At 40.2% G+C, this 24,921-nt stretch overlaps 1 protein-coding gene across 3 annotated transcripts in view; it reads right to left on the bottom strand.

The window, feature by feature from the left end:
* LOC127424725 (KN motif and ankyrin repeat domain-containing protein 3-like) overlaps positions 1-15,910 on the bottom strand; it is a 46,724-nt gene extending 30,814 nt beyond the window's left edge. Inside the window, exons 1-3 of one of the 3 annotated variants that reach the window (XM_051670145.1) lie at positions 15,702-15,910; positions 12,647-12,717; positions 4,888-5,056 (exon numbers count right to left, since the gene is read on the bottom strand). In XM_051670145.1, coding sequence (XP_051526105.1) covers positions 4,888-4,889 — 2 coding nt within the window. In that variant the 5' untranslated portion in view covers positions 4,890-5,056; positions 12,647-12,717; positions 15,702-15,910. The remainder of the gene's footprint in view (positions 1-4,887; positions 5,057-12,646; positions 12,718-15,701) is intronic. The other 2 variants (XM_051670144.1, XM_051670146.1) reach the window with 2 other exon arrangements.
* Positions 15,911-24,921: the final 9,011 nt, after the last annotated feature.

Below are 24,921 nucleotides of genomic sequence, written 5' to 3'. Positions count from 1 at the left end.
CGACATTCGGCACTTCAGCTCTGCCACGGCACTTTTAATATTCCCTTCCAACTCCACGAGTTCTCGTGCTTTGGATTTTTTGATGAATGAGGCATACTGTATGATCCGACCCCTAAGAACCACCTTAAGTGCCTCCCAAGCCATACCCACAGAGGATAATGAGGACCAGTTGGTCTCCATTTAAACATTGATTTCGGCTTTTAACATTTGTTGAAATTCAGGATTTTGCAAAAGGGATACATTAAAGTGCCAACTATATGGTTTCTTTTTCTCAGTATGTGGCAACACCTCTAAGCTCACCAGGGCGTGATCTGAGACTAAGATGTTTCCAATTGAGCAATCAACAACAGATGAAATGAGGGACTTAGATATATAAAAAAATCTATTCTAGAATAAATCTTATGGACTGATAAAAAACAATTTATAGTCCCTACCAGATGGGTTCAAAAGTCTCCAAATATCTGTAAGACCAAGATTTTTACACATCCTGTGAAGCCACTGTCGTCTAGGGGACTTACACACTTTTCCATCACTATGATCAAGGACTGAGTCCATCAAAAGATTAAAGTCTCCTCCCGATATTATATCATGAGGGGTGGCAGCGGCTTGCAACATCCCTTCAAAATCTATAAAAAAAGCCCTGATCATCAGCATTAGGTGCGTAAATATTAGCCAAAATCAACCTTTGCCCCTGAATTTCTGCTAAAACTATAATGACTCTTCCTAATTTATCTTTAATCTGTTTGAGACATTTGAATTGTAGATGTTTATTTATCAATGTAGTGACTCCCCTGCAATTATTTGAGCCAGCACTAAAGAAAAGATGTCCACCCCATATCTTCCCAAATTTTTCAGCTTCCTGCAGGGAAAGATGCATTTCTTGAAGAAACACAATCATATTTCTTACGTTTAAGAAAAGAAATAACCTTCCTTTTTATGTGGTGCCCCAACCCATTCACATTCCACGTGGAGAGAGACAATCCGCTCATATTAACATTTGACATTGACATATTAGAAAAAATTTATCGTGTCAAAAATAAAATTATAACGACCACATTCCAACATTAGTGCAACAATCAAATCCCGAACACCCCCCCCCCCAAAAAAAACGTGCACATTAACCCCACGCACGACAGCACCAACTGACGTCCATCCCTCTAAACTCAAACAGGCCATGTATGCCTACGAGAGCCCCCGCGACAACTTTGCTGTCAGATTGCTGAAGTCCAGTGCTTCTGTACAGATTCTGCAAGATAGAATTACATAACAGAAAATAATCTATAAAACAAACTCCAGCCAATAGGCAGAATAAACACAAAGAATGTGTAGATTCATTCACAAAACTGTCTCGAAGGTGTATTCATCCACAAAACAAGCTCCAGCCTCTAGCGGAACCAGCACAAAAAAAAAAAAAAAACAATATTAAAAATAAATAAATAAAGAATTTTTGTTTTTTTTAAATAACATAACATTTAAATAATCCTCGGACAGACAAACGAATGTTCAGTCAGCCGGCTGTTCATGAGTCCAGCAAATTACGTAATCATTCCAATGTCCTGCAAAAAATACTCCACAAAACAAACTCCAGCCAATAGGCAGAACCAACACAAAAAGAAACAAAAAAGGCGCCCAGCTTCCTCAGACGCTCCAGAGTATATTCAGTGAGACAGCTCGATTGGAGGCTCGTGAGAAACACACCATGACTTCCTCAGTTCATTGTTTTTATGAAAGACATCGGTTGTTGTGGGCATGTAAATATTTTGCGGTCATCCTTAGTATATATTCTCACCCTTGCCGGGAATTTCAGTGTAAATGCGTCCCTTCGTCGATACAAAAGGTTTCTTAAAGGAGTGTTATTCCACAAAACAAACTCCAGCCACTATGTGAAACCAACACAAAAAGAAACTAAAATGATGCCCAGCTTCCTCAGACAGCCAAGAATGTGTACAGCAAGACAGCCCACTCGGCGGCCATATGAAAGTCACCAAATGGTTTACTCACCCATTGACTCTATGAAAGCCAATGCTTGCTGTGGGCATGCAAATATTTTGCGGCCATCCTTAATATTTATTCTCAGTTTGGCTGGAAACATCAAAGCGATCTTCCATTGATGTAAGCGTTTCTTGCATTCCTTGAAACTATCACGTTTCTCTCTTGTCGAATTCGCAAAATCTGGGAACAAGAAAATGCTGTGGTTCTTCCAAGAAAGCTTTCTTTTACTGCTTGCCTCGCACAACACAAGATCTTTATCGGATGATCTCAGAAATTTGGCCAGAATTGATAGGGGCCTGTCTCCCTCAGCCGATCTGTGAGCCGGGACTCTGTGAGCTTGCTCGATTTCCAGCTTATGGCCTGTTATGTCGAGCAGACTCGGGAAGAGCTCGTCTAGGAATTTCACCATATCTCTGCCTTCCTCATGCTCAGGAATTCCAACAATTCGGACCCTATTCCACCGGCTCCGATTCTCCAAATCCTCCAGTTTTTTTCAAAAACGTGTTGTAAATCTGCCTTGGTCGCTAGCGGATTATCAGCTAATTCCCTCTCCGATGACTCCAGATAATCGATATGTCTCTCAACATCCCCGATTCTTGTAACCAACTCAGAGAATTTTGTTTCCATCACCATAATCGATCGCCATATTACAGCAAGATCTTCCAAGTCAGCCACAACCTTCATCAGCATCACAGACATGTTGGACAGTTGTCGCTGATTTCTCCTGCCGCACCGTCCAAATCGAGTCCCTGGTCTGCAGTCCTGTCAGAGGTTTCAGTTTGAGCACGTAAGTGTCTTTTAATATCTCCAGAGCCTGAGGATTTTGAATTCTTTGCCATGCTGACCTCAAAGAACAGATATGTAGCAAGGAGTATCGAATCTCACTGGTCTATGACATAAACTAATCAAAAAAGTGTGCAGAGCTCATCATTCATACGTCTTACTCTTGCATGGCGTCACGTCTCTTCCAAGAAAGCCTTCCTTTACTCCTCGCCTCGCGTAACATGAGATCTTTATCGGATTATCTCAGAAATTTGGCCAGAATTGATCGGGGCCTGTCTCCCTCCGTGGATCTCCGAGCCGGAACTCTGTGAGCTCGCTCGATTTCCAGCTTATGGCCTGTTATGTCGAGCAGACTCAGGAAGAGCCCATCTAGGAATTTCACCATATCTCGGCCTTCTGCGTCCTCAGGATTACCAACAATTCAGACGTTGTTTTGCGGTTACAATTCCCCAAGTCTTCCAATTTTTCCCAGACGCGCTCCAAGTCTGCCTTGGTCGCTAGCAGGTTAGCAGCTAATTCCCTTTCCAATGACTCCAGATAATCGATCCGTTTCTCAACATCCGCCACTCTTGTAACCATCTCAGTGAATTTAGTCTCCATGACAGTGATCGATCGATGTATTACAGCAAGATCCTCAAAGTCAGCAAACTCCTTCGTCAGCATTGCCGACACATTCATCAATTGACGCCGAATTTCCTTCACCGTCCAAACTGACTCCCGGGCTTTCGGCCTGCTGCTCAGGGGCTTCAGTTTGAGCACGTAAGTGTCTTTTAATATCTCCAGAGCCCAAGGATTTTTAATTCTTTGACATATTGTCTTCCTAGAACAGTTAAGAATCAGGGTGTATCGAATCTCACCGGTTTATGACACAAAAAGTATTAAAACTAGCAAAGTGCGCAGAGCTCACCGTTCACACGTCCGAACCTTGCATGGCGCCATGCAACTCCCCATAGAATAGTTGTTTTTTTAATAAAAAGTGATAATTGCAAGGATTCATACCTCTGAATGGAAATAAGCTTCAGAAGTCTCTATAAAAAAATGTTTTTGTTTTAAATCCTCATCCAGTAATAATAAATGACTGTGATTGTCACATCCTAGCCAGTGCTGAAAAAAGTAACAAGTATCATGTGACAGTGCCGTCTACACGCTGTTTCGGTTGTAGTCAGGACCTCTGGACAATAATTTGCACCTGATTAATGATACTGATAAACTTGAATAAAAATGGACCTTTCTGCCATTATTTACTCACCCTCGTCGTTCAAAATCAGTATTACTTTTTTCATCCGTAAAACACAAGATTGAGGGATGAGAGGATCGTGTTTGTTGTGGTCCAAGCTCCGAAAACACACACAAATGCACCATTAAAGTCATCCATAACACTCGTGCCTTAGATTTCAATACTTTTGAAGCCATATGATAGTGTTGTGTGAGGAACAAACTGAAATTTAAGTGTTAATTCATCTCATCACTCATTTAAAACTGGCACGCACGCAAGAATGACCTTGTTTACATGAGAGCACCTGACATCAACGCTTTGGGCTGTCAAGTCCGCATTCACCAATAGAGCTCACGCCTCACATAAATGTGGTTCCATGTATGCGTTGTTTCAGACAATGCAGATTTTCACCTTGTTTACACAAGGTTTCTGTCAAAGCTTCAGTTCCATACTGAAAACATTCATGACCTCCAGTTGAAATACTGAGCATGCATTTAGCTCTGATTCAAGAAAATCTGTAGATTTTCACACACACTTCAGTCCGCCATCGGCTTGGACGTTTTTTTCCGTCTGCGTAGAAGCAACATCAGAAGTGTGCGGCCGCGCATGCGCACAGCTTAGAGGGAACAGTTCCTCTAATGCAGCTCTCAAATATTACTTTCATTGTACGATACTTTTATGGTGCTTTATTATCCTTTTAGGAGTTTGAAAGCGCCTGGCCATTGTTTGTTCTTATTATATGGGAAAGTGCGGCTTGGATATTCTGTCTAACCTTTCCCTCTCAGTTTCAAAGAAGAAAGTAAGTCAAACAGGTGTGGAACTACATGATGGTAAGTAAATGATGGTGATCTACAGTGAACTATTCCTTCAAACTCCAGAAATGGTCAGTGTATTACATTGTGGTGTTTTACTTCCGTCACAGCCAGCGGGCCTGCACAGCTGCTATTTCCTGAAGGGAAGCTGGTGTGATAACTCCCTGTGCTCTCCTGGCACTGCAGCTATTGTCTTTCAGAACACTGAGTGCCAGACAGTTGATCAATGGAGCAAAAGCTGCTTCCTCAAGGACTAGGTAAGAGAAAATAAACAAGGAAACAAAGAACAAATGCACTATAAGTGACATCCACTGTGGCATCAGCTAATTTTCCAGGACACAAAAGCTATTGTTTTAGGTTTTAAGTTCAGACCTTTAGAACATTTTATGAGTAAACCTATGGGTTAATTCATGTAAATTGGGGTGTTTGTTAACAGTCATAACCATGATACGAACACTTTAAACATTTTAAAGAGCCGCTTCAAGCGATGCAGGATCGCATTAAGTGATGCTGTACACTAGGGTTGTCACGACACCAAAATTTCAGTGGTCTGTACCAATACCTGTAAAATTTCACAATTCACGATACCAATTACAACACAATAAAAAAGTTTTTAGAAAAACTGGGTAATGTGCGCTTCTGTCATCTACTACAACAAGCACAGTCAAGTCACTTTTTTATGTATAGTGCTTTTCACAACACACATCATTTCAAAGCAGCTTTACAGAAAATCATGCTTTAACAGAAAATGAAACAGTAATAACTATAAGGTCTTAGAGTCATTGTGCAGTTTGATAAAAATATGATTGTAAATTGTGCATAAAAAATTAATAATTAAATAAGTAAATAATAATTGTATTTAGAACCCCAGTGAGCAAGCCAAATGGAGACTGTAATTATTTAATAAAATTTGCGGTTTAAAAATCAAACTATTTAATAATCACACTAGGACATATCACCAGTTTAATTTGATTAATTGTCCATTTCAGTGTATAAAAAGTAATGGCACGTGCTCATAAGTGTGTAAGTATTTGAAAGCAGCCGTCTGTCAGTCAGACAGCGCACGGGGACTAAATTGAGTTGGAGCTTGGTACTACCAGTACTGCAAAAACACTGGTATTGTTACTGGTATCGCATATGGCAATGTATACAGGTATGTTGCAAAATTTGTTCTAGGCAAAATAAAAATGAATTACAAAAATGTGGGCCAATATACATGAATTCAACCCATATATTGCCATTTTTAAATGTATATGAAAGGCAAAGTTTTAGAGCCATAATTTGAATAATTGTAAGGCATCAGAACAAATAACTGAAAAAAGAAAAATCTTAATTACATTACAATTTAGAAACTTTATTTGTAATGGTTTGATAAAGAAAATTACATAATGCTTAGATAAATGTTAAGATATACTATTTGTATATATTTGTTCAAACATCCCCCTTCTATTCTGTAACTGGTTTGCTCCATTTCCTAGTTATGGTTATGGAGACTAAGACATTTTTTTTTAGCCAGAAAGACAGAGGAAGCAACACATTTTTGACCGGAGTTTAATTGAGCTTAAGAAAGCTTAAAGCTGTGTTATTGATCTGTAATTCTGTAAGAATATTAGTTTTCAGTAAACAGTTTAAACTTGAAGACCTGTGTCAATTCTTTGCCCGAAGAAGAAGAAACATAAGAATATTGCTAACATAAAGGATTCAATTAGGAGTTGATCAGGTTTGTAAAATTCCTGTAATCAAAGCAGGAATTCTAATATTCACTTCTCATTCAACATGAATTAGCCTTTAAGTTGCTTGAATCTCAACTTGCCACAGGAAACACTGACAGTGAACCATTATTCCACTTCAACTGATCTTTTCAGAGGGACTTCCTTGTACCAACACACAGCATATAGCACACTGCACATAGCATCATAATATATCAAGAGTCATCATGATTACATGCTATTTAAGCTGAACAACAACTGCACTACTCTTGCAAGATCCAAAAAAGACAAGATTTAGAATGCATAATTATTTCATGAGCAAAAAAAAGTATTTTGTATGGCTTAAAACAATGTTGATCACCAAATGCACCAAATGAGATATCATTTTTATAGCAATATTGCCCAAGCCTTACTTAAGTACATTACATTTCGAGGCCACTAATTTGACTGGAGTACAATGTAAACACACCATGTCCGTGTCAAAGGGGGGCTAGGGTGGGCATTGACCCCCTTGATTTTCCTTGTGCCCCTCCCAGAATCATCTGACACCCCCCTCTTGGACCTATGAAAAGACAACGACTTGCCCACATAAAAGGTCAAAATGCCCCTCACAGAGATCGCATTTTAGTACCCACCCTGGAACGTACATCAATTTAAAAGCAATATTAATTTCTTCAAATGGAAAAATAATTTAAGTGAAAAAATGACTTTCCTTTAAAATTCCCCAGGAGAGGTCCATTTCTGGAGTGACACAGTTTGGTGAAAAATATCAACATCCTACCATTGTTTCTAAAAGCTGCTTCAGAAAATTGACTCTTCCTGTGAAAAACAACAGATTACATTTTACAGCATAAACAAATCTTCACGGCCAGTTGCATACACTAGCTGCTAGCAGATTCATCATTTAATGGTGTTTGCTGAGGCAAACCCTAATGTTGTCATTGCTGGAAAAATCAAGTTGTCTTAATTAAACATTTGCTCATAACTCAAATACCAAATTTTCTTGAACTTATTTTTCTTAAAAATCCATAGATTTAAGATTAAGTGTAAATAACTCAAACTAACTACAAACATTTAGGCTATGTGGAATACCCACAATGCCTTGCGCTTGAAATATTTAATTAGGTTTCCTTGGTCAAAGGGAACTTTTGGGGACATTTAAATAGTTAAGAATTCATAGAGGTTTTAGCTCTTCTGTAATATTTTTTTTTTTTCGTAAATAGCTGTTTTGTGCGATGTCACCATTTGGGTGATCTGTTTCCCCACTGGTCAAGTTGGACACTGTTAACACTTAAGTTCGCTTTGTGCATATGTGCAACTGAAGTCCAGGTATATATGGATTTTTGTGGAGAAATAAGTTTATTTAATTATCTATCTAGAATAAGTTATAATCTTCATTATTTAAGATGTTATTGCCCTGTAAAATGTAATAAGTTGACTTTACTTAAAAAAAATAAATAAAAAAAAGTGAGGACATACAAGGAATTTGTCTTGGTGACAGAAGCTTCCAGTGCACAAACAATACAACAAGACAGAGATCAAAAATAAATAAATAAATAAATAAAACAGACTAAAAATAAAAAGCAAATAGAAAATATAAGTATATATAGAAATACATAATAAGACCAAAAAAAAAAAACATTATATATATATATATATATGTGTGTGTGTGTGTGTGTGTGTGTGTGTGTGTACAAATACAAATCTGTTTTATACAGATAGTGCAAGGGAATGTAATGGCAGAAGAGGTAGGATATGTAGGATAAATATAAATAGACAGCTGTGTATTGCACAGTTATTGCTTGATGGGGCAGTTTTAATTGTTCATGAGATGGATAGCCTGAGGGGAAAGAAAATTTGTTCTTGTGCCTGGGGGTTCTGTTGCTCAGTGCTCTGTAGCGCCAGCCAGAAGGTAACAGTTCAAAAAGGTAGTGGGCTAGGTGAGTAGGGTCCAGAGTGATTTTTCCAGCCCTTTTCCTCAATCTGGAAGTGTACAGTTCTTGAAGGGAGGGCAGGGGGCAACCAATAATCTGCTCAGCAGTCTGAATTGTCCTTTGTAGTCTTCTGATGTCTGATTTCATAGCTGAACAAAACCAGACAGTTATTGAAGTGCAGAGGACAGACTCAATGACTGCTGAGTAGAACTGTATCAGCAGCACCTGTGGCAGGTTGAACTTCCTCAACTGGCGAAGGAAGTACAACCTCTGCTGGGCCTTTTTCACAATGGAGTCAATATGGGTCTCCCACTTCAGGTCCTGTGAGATGGTAGAGCCCAGGATCCTGAATGACTCCACTGCTGCCACAGTGCTGTTCAGAATGGTGAGTGGGGTCAGTGGTGTTCCTCCTGAAGTCCACTAACATCTCCACTGTTTTGAGCGTGTTCAGCTCCAGGTTGTTTTGACTGCACCAGACAGCCAGCTGATCAACCTCTCTTCTGTATGCAGACTCATTGTCATCCTGGATGACAGTAGTGTCGTCTGCAAACTTCAGGAGCTTGACAGAGGGGTCCTTGGCAATGCAGTCATTGTGTACAGGGAGAAGAGTAGTGGGGAGAGCACACATCCCTGGGGAACACCAGTGATGATTGTAAAGGTGCTGGAAGTGAATTTCCACAGTCTCACTAACTGCTGCCTATCTGTCAGAAAGCTGGTGACAGATAGAGGTGGGAACAGAGAGTTGGTTTAATTTAGTCCAGAGAATAGCTGGGATGGTGTTGAAAGCCAAATTGAAGTCCACAAAAAGGATCTTGCATATGTCCCTGGTCTGTCCAGATGTTGCAGGATATGATGCAATCCCATGTTGACTGCATCGTCCACAGACCTATTTGCTCAATAAGCAAATAGAAGGGGATCCAGAAAGGGCACAGTGATGTCCTTCAGGTGGGACAACACTAGTCTCTCAAATGACTTCATGACCACAGACGTCAGAGCGACAGGTCTGCAGTCATTAAGTCCTGTATTTTGGGTTTCTTTGGGACAGGGATGATGGTGGAGCATTTGAAGCAGCAGGGAACTTCACATTGCTCCAGTGATCTATTGAAGATCTGTGTGAAGATGGGGGCCAGCTGGTCAGCACAGGACTTTAGACAAGTGGGTGAAACACCATCTGGGCCCTGGGCTTTCCTTGTCTTTTGTTTCCATAATACCAGCACAAATCCTCTTCACAGATCTTAAGTGCAGGTTGAGTAGCAGGAGGGGAGAGGAGGGTGGTTGCAGGAAGTGTTGATGTTTGTGTGAAGTGAAGGTCAGAGCGGGTGTGGGGTGTGAGACTGGGCTTTTCAAATCTACAGTAAAACACATTCAGGTTGTCAGCCAGTTGTTGATTCACTACAGTGTTGGGGGATTGTGTCTTGTAGTTAGTAATGTCTTTCAGGCCTCTCCAAACTGATGCAGGGTCGTTAGCTGAAAACTTGTTTATCAGCTTCTCAGAGAAGCTTCTTTTAGCCACTCTAATCTCTTTTGTCAGTGTGTTTCTGGCCTGATTGTACACGATTTTATTCCCACTTCTGTAAGCATCCTCTTTGGCCTGGCGAAGCTGCCTGAGTTTTGCTGTAAACCATGGTTTGTCATTGTTGAACGTTAAATAAGTCCTAGTAGGAATGCACATATCCTCACAGAAACTGATATATGATGTCACAGTATCTGTGAGCTCGTCCAGATTGGTGTCTGCAGCTTCAAAAACACTCCAATCAATGCAGTCAAAGCAGGCTTGTAGTTCCAGCTCTGCTTCATTGGTCCATCTTTTTATAGTCTTTAAGGGTTTAGCTGATCTAAGTTTCTGCCTGTAGGTCAGAAGATGAACCAGACAGTGATCAGAGAGTCCAAAATCTGCTCTAGGGACAGAGCAATATGCATCCTTTAATGTTGTGTAGCAGTGATCCAGTATATTTCTGTTTCTGGTGGGGCATGTAATGTGCTGTACTGTATTTTGGCAGTTCATGGGTGAGACTGGCTCTGTTAAAATCTGCGAGAATAATAAGTGAGTCCGGGTATTGTTGTTCCGTGTCTGTGATCTGATCAGCCAGCTGTTGCAGCGCTGCACTCAGAGAAAGAATAAACGAGGAAAACTCCCGCAGCGAGTAGAAAGGCTTACAGTTGATAAAGAGTGCTTCCAAATTAGGACAGCACATATTCTTTAACATTGTTACATCTGAAAACCAACTTTCACTAATATAAAAGCATGTTCCACCGCCTCTCATTTTCCCCGTTAACTCCGCAATGCGATCCGCTCTGAACAGCTGAAAGCCCGGCAGATGTAACACGCTGTCTAGAATGGCATCACTCAGCCAGGTTTTTGTGAAGCACAAGGCAGCAGAGTTTGAAAAGTCCTTGTTTGTACAGGTGAGAAGATGTAGTTTGTCCGTTTTGTTAGGAAGAGAGCGGATGACCTAATTAACTTAGACTTGCTATTTAAATGTTGTTTCAACTTAAGTTTAAGTCTACTTGCATCTAGTCACCTTAACTTAAATGGTTAACTCTATATGAACACCAATTTAAGTTAACTTAATTACACAAGTTTTGGAGATGCCATTATGCAATTTAATGAGGACAATGTGTTTACTCAATCAATTGAGTAGAGTCAACTTATTAGGGTTTTCTGTGTTGTTGAGAACAGCTGTGCTATTACTTTTCTAAGCGATCTGACTTTCTAGTTTTTGCCTGGCAGATAATAAAACAGGTGAAAAAAAGTCCCAAAGATTTACATTAAAGGACGGATCCCAGCCATATCTAGAGACCAGAATCTCAGAGACTTGTAGCGGGGCTTTCTTCACTTGGGCTTGTAAGCAACTACCAAAAACACCCTAACAACCACCTAGCAACGCCCTAGAAACTGCATTATGGTGACGGTGGAGACAACTGTTGCATGGACAAGCACTACTTACAGTTTCAGAAAAAGTAAAAATGAAGTTATGGTCTACAAGCTACTATCCATCATCCAAGTATGAATTGCTATGATATTTTGTATAAATTCTTTCCATTAATATTAATCATGCAAGACAAATATGTAAATACAGTGAACTCACTTTTGTAAATAAAGATCAACTTATCAACTTGCTCCTGTCAAACTTATGGAAGATTTGCCATTGCAAATCCGCATCCATGTTTCTTGCTCTTCATATATTATCTGAGGTGGCAAGATGTCCTGAAATTTCATTTTATTTTTATAGGTCAAAATATTTCAATATCTGATTTAAATGCACCTAAACACACTGACATTGTTTGTGGTGAGCAAACTGCCTTAACTTTTTCTGACTGCGCTGTCTCCTTGTCTTGCAAACAATGTTCAGTATTATCCACATACCAACAAATAATGTGATTTAGAGGAAGAGACTTTCTCAAGCATGCTGTTGTGAACACTGCAGTCTAACAAAGATTAACAAAGAAGTGTTGTCATGGAAGTCAGTGAAATCATGTCCAGCTATTTACCTAAATTAGATTGAGCATGTTTAGTATGTTTAATAGCCGTACAGTGCGAAACTTTATAGGCATGCTGTGTAGTACAGAAATGGGATGGAACCTTAATGGTGTTTAAAGAATTTCAGTGTTAGATGGCCGAGTTAGAATCCATTCTTTCAATCCATTGGGAATCCAATACATTACTACTTATATCTTTATGAATAATATCACATGTAAATACAGAGGCTACATACAGCAGGTATAGATACTACTCTACCATTTCAAATGTACCAAGACACTTCTAGTATTTTTCTAAATAAACAATAATTTACACAAGCGAGTTCCTCTACGTGTAGATGTAGGAGAGGGGTGTATGGTGGAGGGGCGACCCACACAACAGAGTGGACCGTAAATAGAATCATGGGACCTGCAGCATGTGATTCTTCAGTGTTTCGGAGGCAAGTTCAATTTCAAGTTACAGAGCTGTTGAGACAACAACAATATGCTGTATTGTTAACTGTAGTGTCGTCTACAGAGATCAGGAAGATATTCTGTTAGCGGTAAGGTCATGTCTTTTTTCTTCATTTTGAACCAAAACTGGGGCCTTACCCCAATTTTTTTTTTTACATTGCATTAATTTGTTTATACTTCTTTTTCAAGTAATGCACAATTAAATTAGATTTTTTTACACAAAATACAAAATAGGGCTTTGAAGCTCTTAGAGTCAAATTTTCATACCCTTCAAAGTATCAGTGCAAGGAGGCTTTCAAACTTCAGAAAATGCTGTTTGTCCCATCAAGAAGGTCAAACTAAACATATGAAATAAAAATTATACGCAAGTGAGTCGTAAATGTTTGTATAACCTAAATTGTTCGGCAAAATTCTTAAATTGCTGCTCCGCCACGACAGTTGTTGATTGAAAAAAGAAATCTGCTGTAGCGCCCCATGCGGCAAAGTCTGAGAATACAGCGGGTACTTGCGTTGGGTTATGAATTGTGCTGTGACATTTCACAACGCAACGACGCGTGAAATCGAGCTTGCACTGAAAGATGCATCTGCGTTCATGTACTTACATAGAGTATGTTTGGGCCTTTTGGCTTCTTCAGCGAGTGTGTGCACTGTGATTCTGCATTAGCTGTAGTTGCCAAGTCTGCATATTACTAGCGACTTTGGGCTTGTTTTTTCATAAAGTTGCTTATAAATATGGGAATTTACGGGCTGCTGTTTTTGGGGTTTATTTTCAGAACTTGCGGTCTCGTGTATATCAGTGCTTTTCATCGGAAACTGGATGAATCCTCTCACAACCCTCTCACAAGGGAACTCAGTTCATTTTTTCTCAACTGTGATAATTTTGATAACATGGACAGATACATGGTAAAATGCGAATTGCTCAGTTGTTTCCAAGTCTTCATTGAATGATTATTAGTTATGATCCATATAGATACGATGTCGGAGTTGACCAGTAATTACGATTATCTGTGCAGTTTATATTTGGTTGACCTTACTTTGTTTTGTGTTCACTCTTTGATGGCTTATTACAAAGGTGATACAGGAGTGACCAGTGTGACAAAGAACTTTATTAGCTCAAATAACATGTCTGTGCATCCCCTCTCCATCCATGGGTTCATCAGTGTTTAACAAATCAAAACAATTTGGCCTGCATAAGTTGTCTTAATCCAATTCAGCCCTCAATTTAAAAGGAGTTTGACACCCCTGCTTTACATAACCTGTCATTATTAATCGCATAGTTTGCTTATCTTGTTGTGTTTCTGCCTTTCCCGGTCCCTACCCCAATCATGCTTAATATTGTGATCCATTCATTGACATTAGATCCACTATAAACCCTAAGTTAGCAGAACTCAAAATTTGAGGCAATCAGTTACTAATCAGTTATACATTAATAAACCCTAAAGTTTAAGTTAATAGAACTTTCAGATTTTAATTTTATACTACAGGTGCATGTTATTTGCTCTTAACCTGAAATATTAAGCCAAGTCAAACATTTTGATGGCTTTTAACTTTAAATGTAATTTTTATCTCAATTTAGATACTTCAAATAGAGAAAGCCATCAAGCTAGTATGCTAGCATTCTTAATGTACTGTAATTGGTAACATTATGCTTTGATTAGCATAGCAATTACTCAATGAGTAAAGCAATATAGAATATTCTTAACTTGTACCTGTCATAAACCTAAGCAAACTCCACTATTCACCATAATGGAAACCCCCAAAACTACAACATAGCAGAAACTCTAAATAACACAACAAAACATTAAACACTAACAAGTCTCCCCCTTTACATCCGTCCTGCAAAGACACATTATATAACACTTCATTTTAAAATTTACCCTCCGTGTCAATTGCCATGCTAGGAAATAGAAATCCCCTGCCCAGTTTCAGCTAAATTTAAGTTCCTGTAAATTTAAAGAGACAAGTTCAATAAACCCAAAAAAACAAAAAAACAATTCAGATTACTTATAAGGTGTCAGTTTAGTGAACTTAGAAAGTTCTAAAAACTAATCAAGGTTATTTTATTTCAACTAATTTGTTTGATTTAATTTTTACCTACTCAATACATTTTTTATTTTATTTTATTTTTTAGCATTAGGATTGCCAGTTCTATATATGAAATATTTATTATTTTTGGAAAAGGGCTTAATTATTGATGCAAGATTATTTGTATTTATTGATATATAGGGAGACCAGGGCTAATTGTCACATGGGATGTTGTCACAGGAGCTATATTTAGGTAACTATAAAGTTTTGAGTTAAGTCTAATTACAAACATTTGTGTTTTCTCTATAGTGGTTTTGTATGCTGGTTTCAAACGGCACGTTCAAAACCCTTTTAAATAGAATTTACAAAAATATTATTATCAGGGCATGAATGTTCATATGAAACCTATGCCACTGGTTTAATGGCAGGTTCCATTGTGACAACTTGCCACTTATAGTGTGGACAAAGGTTCCACGTGTGTTCAGTTCAGTTTTTTTTTTTTTTTTTTTTTTTAAGACAAGACGTCAATGTATGTAGTTGCATAGAAATATGACTTTCAAAAATAATCCTACCACCTACTTGTATAACTGTTGAATATGGTTGAAAAGGTGAAGACCTCAGAGTATAGATAAGAAAAAGAAAGAAAATCACCAGTGGGGGAGGAAAGTGGCACAGATATTTGATGTTTATCTGTTTGATGTGTTCAGCTACTTTAGGATAATAGATGTAGAAATGGTTTTGTCTTACATATCTAATAGTTTACTCCCAAGAACATGGGATTTGCGCATTCAATGCTGTTAATTCTCAAAAACACATTCGCATGCAAGGGCGTAGATTTGGCGTGAACATTGGTCATGGTATAAATATTGGGGGGGTTGTACTTTCTTGTTTTGATTTTGGGGGGGTTGCTGCCTCCCCCCAATCCACTCTGGAATCTACGCCCCTGCCCCCTGCTCACACGTATTAATTTTAACGTTGAAACTCTACTGAATCTGACGCTGGTGTCAAAGGACTGAAGAGATTTTATAGCTGTTAAATGACTAGCATGCCAAAACACAGACAGAAATAAAGTTCTGTAGCACACACCTCTCATCTAATACTAAGGTACAAAATCGAACACAGTTCTAGCAGTTAAGCTTTTATCTATGCCAAAGCAGTGTTGTTTAACATACATTTTTACAAATTATCAACGTATGAAAAAACATCTGGTAAATGCCGACAAAGAAACAGTGGTCTACATGCAGACTACATACTGATTTTAAAACAACTTTTCGGAAGTCATTAAACTTTAGCTTACCCTTTGGTTGATGTTTGTGACTTTTTTCCTTTCTTTTTTTCGCGCTCGAACGATCCGTATATGTGCAGCTTTATTTTCCACCGTCAAACGACCAGTCGTCTACAAGTGTCGTTGCTGTTCATTCCGCGTTAGTGACTTAATAACAGTCTGTGGCGGGATCTACTTGAAATATTCTGCTTTAATTTTACAGCTCATGGGCGGTACTGCTTGTCTTCTGCTGGCTCTGTGTTCAATGGGTGGTCCTGATTTCTTCCCACCCCTGTAACTACGTCGTAATCTCCAAGTTCAAGAGCTCGTCTCCTGCATTTAGACCCGCCTGAGTCAGACCCATCTACCGAATGTCCCAGACGGGAAGTCCCGTAGAAACCCAAATGCAACTGCACAGACTCTCACACATCCATCGACTGCATGGATGAGAGGACTGAATAGAAATAGTAGTTCACCCAAAAATGAAAATTCTCTCATTTACTCACCCTCATGCCATCCCTGATGTGTATGACTTTCTTCGTTCTGCAGAACACAAATTAAGATTTTTAGACGAATATTTCAGCTCCGTAGGTCCATTCAATGCAAGTGAATGGGTGCCAAAAGAAGAATATTAAGATGATAGATATCCTGCACATTTTTATATATATAATATTAAAACATATGCTATTTTTTATAGGCTTATGTTTCTATGCACAAAACACTAACAAAAGAAAATCCAATGCAAAACCTTTATTTGCTGGGTTTCATTAGCTTGTTGCATATGTTCAGCTATTTGTGCTCCATTATAATTTATGTGGCCTATACAAATCCTGTTAAATTTACTGTAAAAAAAAAAAAAAAACTGGCAGCTGTGGTTGCCAGAAATTCACTGTAAAAAATACGGTAACCACGTTTCAGGTTTTACGGGATGTAATTTTGATGAGTGTATATTTTACGGTGCATTATCGTCGTTTCTATTATTAAATGATAAACTTGATATTAACATTCTGAAACTGTAAAAATCTACTTTTTACTTTATAATGTATTGTTAATCACCGTAGTAATTACAGAAGGGCATGATGACATGAAGTTCATCAATAGTAGCCCTTCCAGGAGCAATGACCAATAACCATGTAGAGACAGTGCTCGGTGTCACTCACAAACACTTAACACCATCAGGGTAAAACATGTGAAATTAAAATACAATAAACATTAACTAAACTACATGAAATATAACACAGAACACCCCAAAGTACATAACTGATATTAAAAATAAGAAGAAACATAACTATTTCCATAAAATATAATGAACAAAAAATAACAATTTACCTGTACTCTTATGTTTAACAAGAAACATTTTTACCGTTAATTATATGGGAAAATCAAAATTGTTACATTAAAATAAATAAATAAATAAATAATTTTTACTAAAAAAAATTTCCATAAAACAATATGTATTGTCTTTTTAAATATATTACAATTTTTTATCGTATATTTAAAGGTTTACCAATTAACTACACGTTTACCAATTAACTAAACTACACGTTTACCAATTAAGGGTTTTTTACTGTAGCATTTTTACAGTCTTTTACCATTAAAAAAAAACAAACCAAAAAAAAACATTTTTTACAGTGTAGGTATTTATTATTATTTGTATTAGCAACATATTTAGCTAGATTTGGTATAAATAAATTAATGGGATGTTGGTAATTGTTCAGGTAGCAATAGATCTTAAGCATTGAGGAGTTTATTTTGTAGGTAAGGGTACGTTTACACGACAACGATGTTTTGCGTTTTCGAAAAGTTTCGCGTACAGACGACAACGTCAAAACAATCCCCGTTCACACGGATCTGCTAAAGCGACTAAAAACGCTGTATTATGCATGCCAGGCCAGTAGTTGGCAATGCCACTTTGTAAAGAAACACTACGCGCCTGCGCACATAATCATTCTTCCACAGAGCGGTGAATACAAACAATGAAGATGGAGAAAGCATCGAGCAATTTTGTCTGGACGGACGATGAGGTTGCTTTATTACTACAATTACTTTGCTGGAGAAGCGTCAATAAACTCAAAATCTTGAGCAGCACAAACACAGTCCTGTAGTCCGCCACTGTAGTTTTGAATGTTTTGCGCATTGTTTTGAAGTACTCGTGCACATGCCTATAGACTGAACTCTCAAGATTATTCAATAAACTCTGCTCATTTTTACCATCACTTCATCTCTTGCCTTCTTCTGTATTCCCCTGCTGACTCTTGGGCTGGTAGGAGAGTAAGTTCACATAACAAGCTGTTGATGTTGACTGGTTTTGGATATCAGACAGAACTCTGATATATGGATATCTTCTGACGGAGAGAGAGGTCTTGTGTACATTGGATCTAACATGCATTTTCACTGCCTCATGTTTTCTAAGCATATAATTGAATACTGTACATGGCATCACATCTCTGTCTATAGGCTATATACATAAGTGGTGAGTGAATGAATTGCAGGGTAAAGGTACACCAAATAAAATTAAGGAAATAAATAAATAACATTTGAAATATAAATAAATTTTTCCCATCTGAATCCATACATTAATTTCAAGATTTTCAAATTGCAGGTTCTGCCTACTGTACAATTTTCACATTCCATACAAAACACTCCAAATTAATAAATTGTTGATTATTGTTATTTGCACAGACACCAGTATTCATATTGATAATTATACATCTCAAATTAATGCCTATCATTCCATCATTCTTTATATAACACGTAATACGCGTGCGCATGACGTCATCGTTTTCACAAATTCGCTCTCTGAAACCCGTTTTCAAAAGTTTGCGTTTTCAGGCCCCAAAACGGTGTTTAGTTGAAAACGTTGTCGTGTAAACGGCCCCTAAAATAGGCAACTGTCTGTGGGTTTATATATGTGCAAAAACACAAAAAGTTGATAAATGTGTATAATTATTGGATCCATTTCTAAATAAAAGTAGGAATGCCTTCTCACTGAACAACTTGTCTCGTTTCAACTTCAAATGCCTTGTAATTGTTCACAGCATCATGTTGCAAATATCATTACCTAACATTTTTCAGAACAGCAATTAATAACATAACATGAGACATTTAGTATGCCTTCTGCATATAATATCAGCAGTAATGTAAGAGATGTAGACTTATAAGCTACAGCATAATAACATGGGCGGTTTTGCTATAATACATATAAATACTGCATTAGAACTTTGATTTTTAATGGTTATTTTTTTATATAATGTGAACACTTAAAATTACTGTACTGTAGTGTCATAATACTTCAGATAAAAACTCCCTTCACTCGTCGTACAACTCTCCATAATTATAGTGTTATCACAATGGTGTTCTAATAAGTATCACTTTCAATCTTTGAAACAGACATAATACATCCATGGCAGTTATGCAGCTTTCTAGCCTAATTATTTGGTACAATCTTAGATACTTTGGCCAACAATGTTAAGAGCTAAACACACAAAGGTAACACTTTACAATAAGGTTAAAAAAAAAAAAGCAAGCATTAGTTTATGCATTAAAAATAATGAACTAACAATGATCCATTTTAATTAAGGTTAAATGTTATCTATAAGTAACACCATTTTTAAATGTTAGTTCACATCAGTTAATAAATTAGTCAATATATGTTTAATTAGTTAGATAATATATAAACTAATGTTAACATATTTAAAAAAAAAATAAGTTAAAAAGTTTGAAAATTACCAATATTATACTAAAAAATTTTTTTAAAAAAAATAACTGTTAGTTCATGTTCACTATTTGTTAAATAAATTTAAGACAACATTTTGTATACAACCTTACTGAAAAGTGTTACTCCTACAATAAACCAAACTTGAAGTCTAACTACGAGAAGAATTTTAAAAATATTCCTAACAATAGACCAAACAAGCCTATATGTTTTTGGCACTGCCTTAGTAGGATAATCATTCTCTTCGCAAGCTCACCTCAATCTCAGTTGATTCACCTTCTTGCTCTGTAGATGAGCCTTGCTGCATTTTAACATTTGCCTGCTAAGATAATTATGCAACATGACTCGTTTACTTTGGCAAGTTTTTTTGTTATTAACAATTTTTTTATTGATTTCAATAATAAAACATACAAACACAACATAAAATACGGAATCAATTAATCACATTAAACCCCTCCCACCGAACACCCCCCACCCAACACAAACACGCACTACTGTGGTCACCAACAACTAGAACATAAATTTAAAATGTAAACATTTTTTAAAAACATTAAAAAGATACACATTCAAACAACATCAATAATACACATACCCAACAAAACTACAAATCCCTCTCCACAGCCCCTCCCCGAGAACCCTCCAAAAAAGCCAAATAACCCCCCTCCACTTCCTGACAAACAAATCCCACTTCCCAAGCCTTCTAAAAATCACCTCCTCAAACGCCACCACCCCACCCCCCACTCCCTAAACGAGGGTGCCCCAGCTGACTTCCATCCCCTGAGGATGACTCTTCCACCAATCATGACTAGGACCCAACTTTTTAAATAACTATCCCCAATGATAATAACCATCCTATCACCAAGGATACAGAGTCTGGGGCAAAATGAAAATTGAGTGTCCAATACCTCACACAAATCTCTGAACCCTCAACCAAAATTCTTGGACCTTAACACATCCCCAAAAAACATGTGTTGTGTCCCCTTCCTCTGATTGGCACTGCCAGCAGGTGGGTATGTCTTTAAGACCCAGACTATACAATCTAGAGGGAGTCCAATAGAATCCATGCAAAATCTTAAATTGCATCAGACGGACACTTGCATCTCTAGATGTAGACTTGATGCTTTTTAGAATCCTAGCCCACACTCCCTCTACCAATACCAAATGTAAATCTTTCTCCCATAAACTCTTGAAGGCGAAGCTCCTTCCCCAAGACTCTGAATTAACAGGGAGTAATACACTGATGCCTCATGACCTTTTCCAAAAGCAGTAATCACCACTTCCAGAGTATCTGCCGCTTTAGGGGGGTGTATACTACTCCCAGAAATAGTACAGAACAGGTGGCGCAGCTGTAAATACCTAAAGAACTAAAGATCTAGGAATCTTAAAATGTTGAAGCAAATTTTCAAAAGATCTCAACACTCCACTCTCATATAGGTCACCGAGTGTGGTAACAATCCCCCTGCCCCCCCAAAATCCACTCTGACCAACAGAAAGGGGACTTATTAATACGTATTAATTAATTTAATTAACTTATTAATATTTTGGGTTCAGCCATATGCTCGAGGCTACATTTAAATGTTTGAATTAAACACTCTGGACACTTGTCCAAACCGCGTGCAAATGCGAGATAACAGGGTGCGACTTATCTTCTCCGGTTAGTTTAATAGAAAGGCTTTGCAATGGTGAAATAGGGGCAAGGACTTCCTGTTCAATAGAAAACCAGGGAGGGGCTCTCTCAGGTGGAAGCGACCAATGAGCCAAATGTCTGAGACCGAATGTATAATAGAACAAAATCTTGAGTAGGCCTAGCCCACCTTTGTCAATCGGCCTATGTAACTTGTTCAAATGTAATATGGGACATTTACCATTCCAAATAAAGGTCTTCGCTATGCTATCAAATTGCTTGAAATAAGAGAGGGGGACATCTACAGGGAGAGACTGTAGCAGGTAGTTGAATTTTGGAATACAATTAAGTTTAATAACATTAACCTTCCCAATCATAGATAAATGTAATGAAGCCCACATACTCACATCACTCGAAAGCCTTTTTATTAAAAGGGTCAAAATGAACACTAACTAAAATCACACAAATTTGCTGGGAATAAAATGCCAAAATACTTAATGCCCTGTTTGGGCCACTGGAAGGCACCTGGTTGAAAAGTTGTTTCTGGGCAGTACAGTGTCAGAGACAAAGCTTCAGATTTAGAACAATTGACTCTGTATCCTGAGAATTTAGAAAAGGAATTAATAATCCTATGGAGACAAGGCATAGGTCTAGTGGGGTCAGAGACGAATAACAAAATATAATCTGCGTAAAGCAAAAGCTTATGCGCCACACCTCCTGCCATCACCCCTGGAAAAATCATCCTCTTTCCTTGTCGTGGCTGCTAATGGTTTCAGGACAAGACAGAACAATAGTGGGGAAAGAGGGCAACCCTGCCGGGTGACCCTATCCAGAGTAAAATAATCTGAAATTAATCCATTTGTTTGTACCGCCGCTACCGGGTGTCTATAAAGTAACTTAATCCATTCAATAAAACTATTTCCGAGCCCGTATATTTCTAAAACCTTAAAAAGATAATCCCATTCTACCTTATCAAATGCCTTTTCGGCATCAAGTGAGATGGTATGATGAGACAGGAGAGGAATGAGAATCTAAATGCAGCCTTTTTAATAAAATAAATGTAAACCAGGTAACTCAGAACACAATGAAACAAAACACAGGGAACAAAGCACAGCATAATACAGATGAAGACTGACAAAGAAACCAGGGGAAAACAAGGGCTTAAATACACAAGGGAAAACAAGGGAACGAGGAACACCTGGGGAAACAATCAGGGGAAAACCAATCATGAAAAGAAACTATAAAGGACTACAGAACTAACAGGAACAGGGAACTAAACCAGAATTTCAACATAAAAGTCAAGACAAAAAACAGGGAATATGTGACAGTGCCCCCCTTTTAAGGAGTGGATTCCAGATGCTCCAAAAAACAAAACAAAAACAAATTGTCAATGGGGTGTGGGGGAAAACAGGTAATTCAAGGGGGCACAAGGGGCAAGGGGAGCAGAGGAATAAGGCAAAGTCATGGAGGCTTGAAACCAAGGCGGAGCCGGAAGGATGAGAGCCAGGGTGACTCTGCAGGCTCGGAGGACCAAGGAGACCAGGGAGACTAGAGCAGATCAGACGGACGGCCAGGAGACCAAGGAGACCAGAGCAGATCTGGCGGACGGCCAGGAGACCAAGGAGACCAGAGCAGATCAGGCGGATGGCCAGGAGACCAAGGAGATGACCTCAAGGTGGGGACTGGGTCAGGAGTCCTGGGAGGCAGCCACAGGGCCGAGACAGGGTCAGGAATCCTGGGAGGTGGCCACAGGGCCAAGACAGGGTCAGGAGGCCTGGGAGGTGGCCGCAGGGCCAAAACAGGGTCAGGAGGCCTGGGAGGTGGCTGCAGGGTCAAGACAGGGTCAGGAGGCCTGGGAGGTGACCACAGGGCTGAGACAGGGTCAGGAGGCCTGGGAGGTGGCCACAGGGCCGAGACAGGGTCAGGAGGCCTGGGAGGTGGCCACAGGGCCAAGACAGGGTCAGGAGGCCTGGGAGGCAGCCACAGGACAGGGACAGGTGGTGGAGCAGCTGTCGGAGGATTCTCTGGGGGAGCGGGCGGAGCCGCAGGAAGAATAGTCTCTGGGGAAGTGGGTGGAGCCGCAGGAGGAATCGTCTCTGGGGGAGCGGGCGGAGCCGCAGGAGCAATAGTCTCTGGGGGAGCGGGCGGAGCCGCAGGTAGAATAGTCTCTGGGGGAGCGGGCGGAGCCGCAGGTGGATTAGTCTCTGGGGGAGGTGGCGGAGCCACTGGAGGAATAGTCTCTGGGGGAGCGGGCAGAGCAGCAGGTAGAATAGTCTCTGGGGGAGCGGGCGGAGCAGCAGGTAGAATAGTCTCTGGGGGAGCGAGCAGAGCCGCAGGAGGAATAGTCTCTGGGGAGGGGGCAGAGCTGCTGGAGGAATAGTCTCTGGGGGAGCGGGCTGAGACGCAGGAGGAATAGTCTCTGGGGGAGCGGGCTGAGCCGCAGGAGGAATAGTCTCTGCGGGAGCGGGCTGAGCCGCAGGAGGAATAGTCTCTGGGGGAGCGGGCTGAGCCGCAGGAGGAATAGTCTCTGGGGGAGCGGGTGGAGCCTCAGGTAGTATAGTCTCTGGGGGAGGGGGTGGAGCCTCTGGAGGAATAATCCTGGGGCGGAGTCTTGGAAGACTCTGGGGGCGGAGCCGTGGAAGACAGAGCCGTGGGAGGCTCGAGGGGCCAAGCCGTGGAAGGCAGAGCTGTGGGAGGCTCGAGACAAAGAGTCCTGGATGAATGGGAAATGACCTCCATGGTCGTGAACATGGGAAGAGACTCGGGAACAACCTCTGTGGTCGAGGGCATGGGCAGAGACTCAGAAACGACCTCCATGGTCATGAACATGGGATGAGACTTGGGAATGACCTCCGTGGTCATGGGCATGGACAGAGACTCGGAAAGGACCTCCATGGTCGTGTACATGGGAAGAGGCTTGGGAACGACCTCTGTGGTCGTAAACATGGGCAGAGACTCAGGAATGACCTCCGTGGTTGTGGGTATGGGCAAAGACTCGGAAACTACCTCCGTGATCGTGAACATGGGATGAGACTCGGGAACGACCTCCATGGTCGTGTATATGGGAAGAGACTCGGGAATGACCTCTGTGGTCATGGGCATGGGCAGAGACTCGGGAATGACCTCCGTGGTCGTGAACATGGGATGAGACTCGGGAATGACCTCTGTGGTCGTGAACATGGGCAGAGACTCGGGAATGACCTCCGTGGTCGTGAACATGAGATGAGACTCGGGAATGACCTCTGTGGTTGTGGGCATGGGATGAGACTCGGGAATGACCTCCGTGGTCGTGAACATGGGATGAGACTCGGGAATGACCTCTGTGGTCGTGGGCATGGGAGGAGACTGAGGAATGACCTCTGTGGTCGTGGGTATGGGAGGAGACTCAGAAATGACCTCTGTGGTTATGAACATGGGATGAGACTCAGGAATGACCTCTGTGGTCGTGGGCATGGGCAGAGACTCGGAAACGACCCCCGTGGTCGTGTACATGGGAAGAGACTTGGGAATGGAAACTTTTCTTCTCTTCCTCCTCCTCTGGATGGCCGAAGTTGGCAACGCTGGCTCTGGGATGGGCGAGGCTGGCAACGCTGGCTCTGGGACGGACGAGGCTGCCAACTCATCTGCTGTGGCAGGCGTGGGCATTGGCTCGTTGACCGTGGCAGGCGTGGGCACAGACAATTTTTGAGGTAGGGTCTTCATGGACATACGCACCGACATCAGTTGCAGATCATACAACTTGGAGACAGGGGCTGTGGAAGGCTTCGAGACAGGGGCCATGGAAGCAGGTTTTGGCCTGGAGTTCCCGCCATAATCCACTGTATAAGGGGAACTGCTAAGTTCCAGAGCCTTCTCCACATAATCGCCAAGCGCCCAGTGAGGATCAGCCGGGGGCATGAGTTCCCTCAGTGCAC

Source organism: Myxocyprinus asiaticus, chromosome 33 (assembly GCF_019703515.2).
Source record: "Myxocyprinus asiaticus isolate MX2 ecotype Aquarium Trade chromosome 33, UBuf_Myxa_2, whole genome shotgun sequence".
Classification (NCBI taxonomy): Eukaryota; Metazoa; Chordata; class Actinopteri; order Cypriniformes; family Catostomidae; genus Myxocyprinus; species Myxocyprinus asiaticus.
Note: the sequence above shows the minus strand (reverse complement) of the source record. Positions and strands in the feature narration are given on the sequence as shown.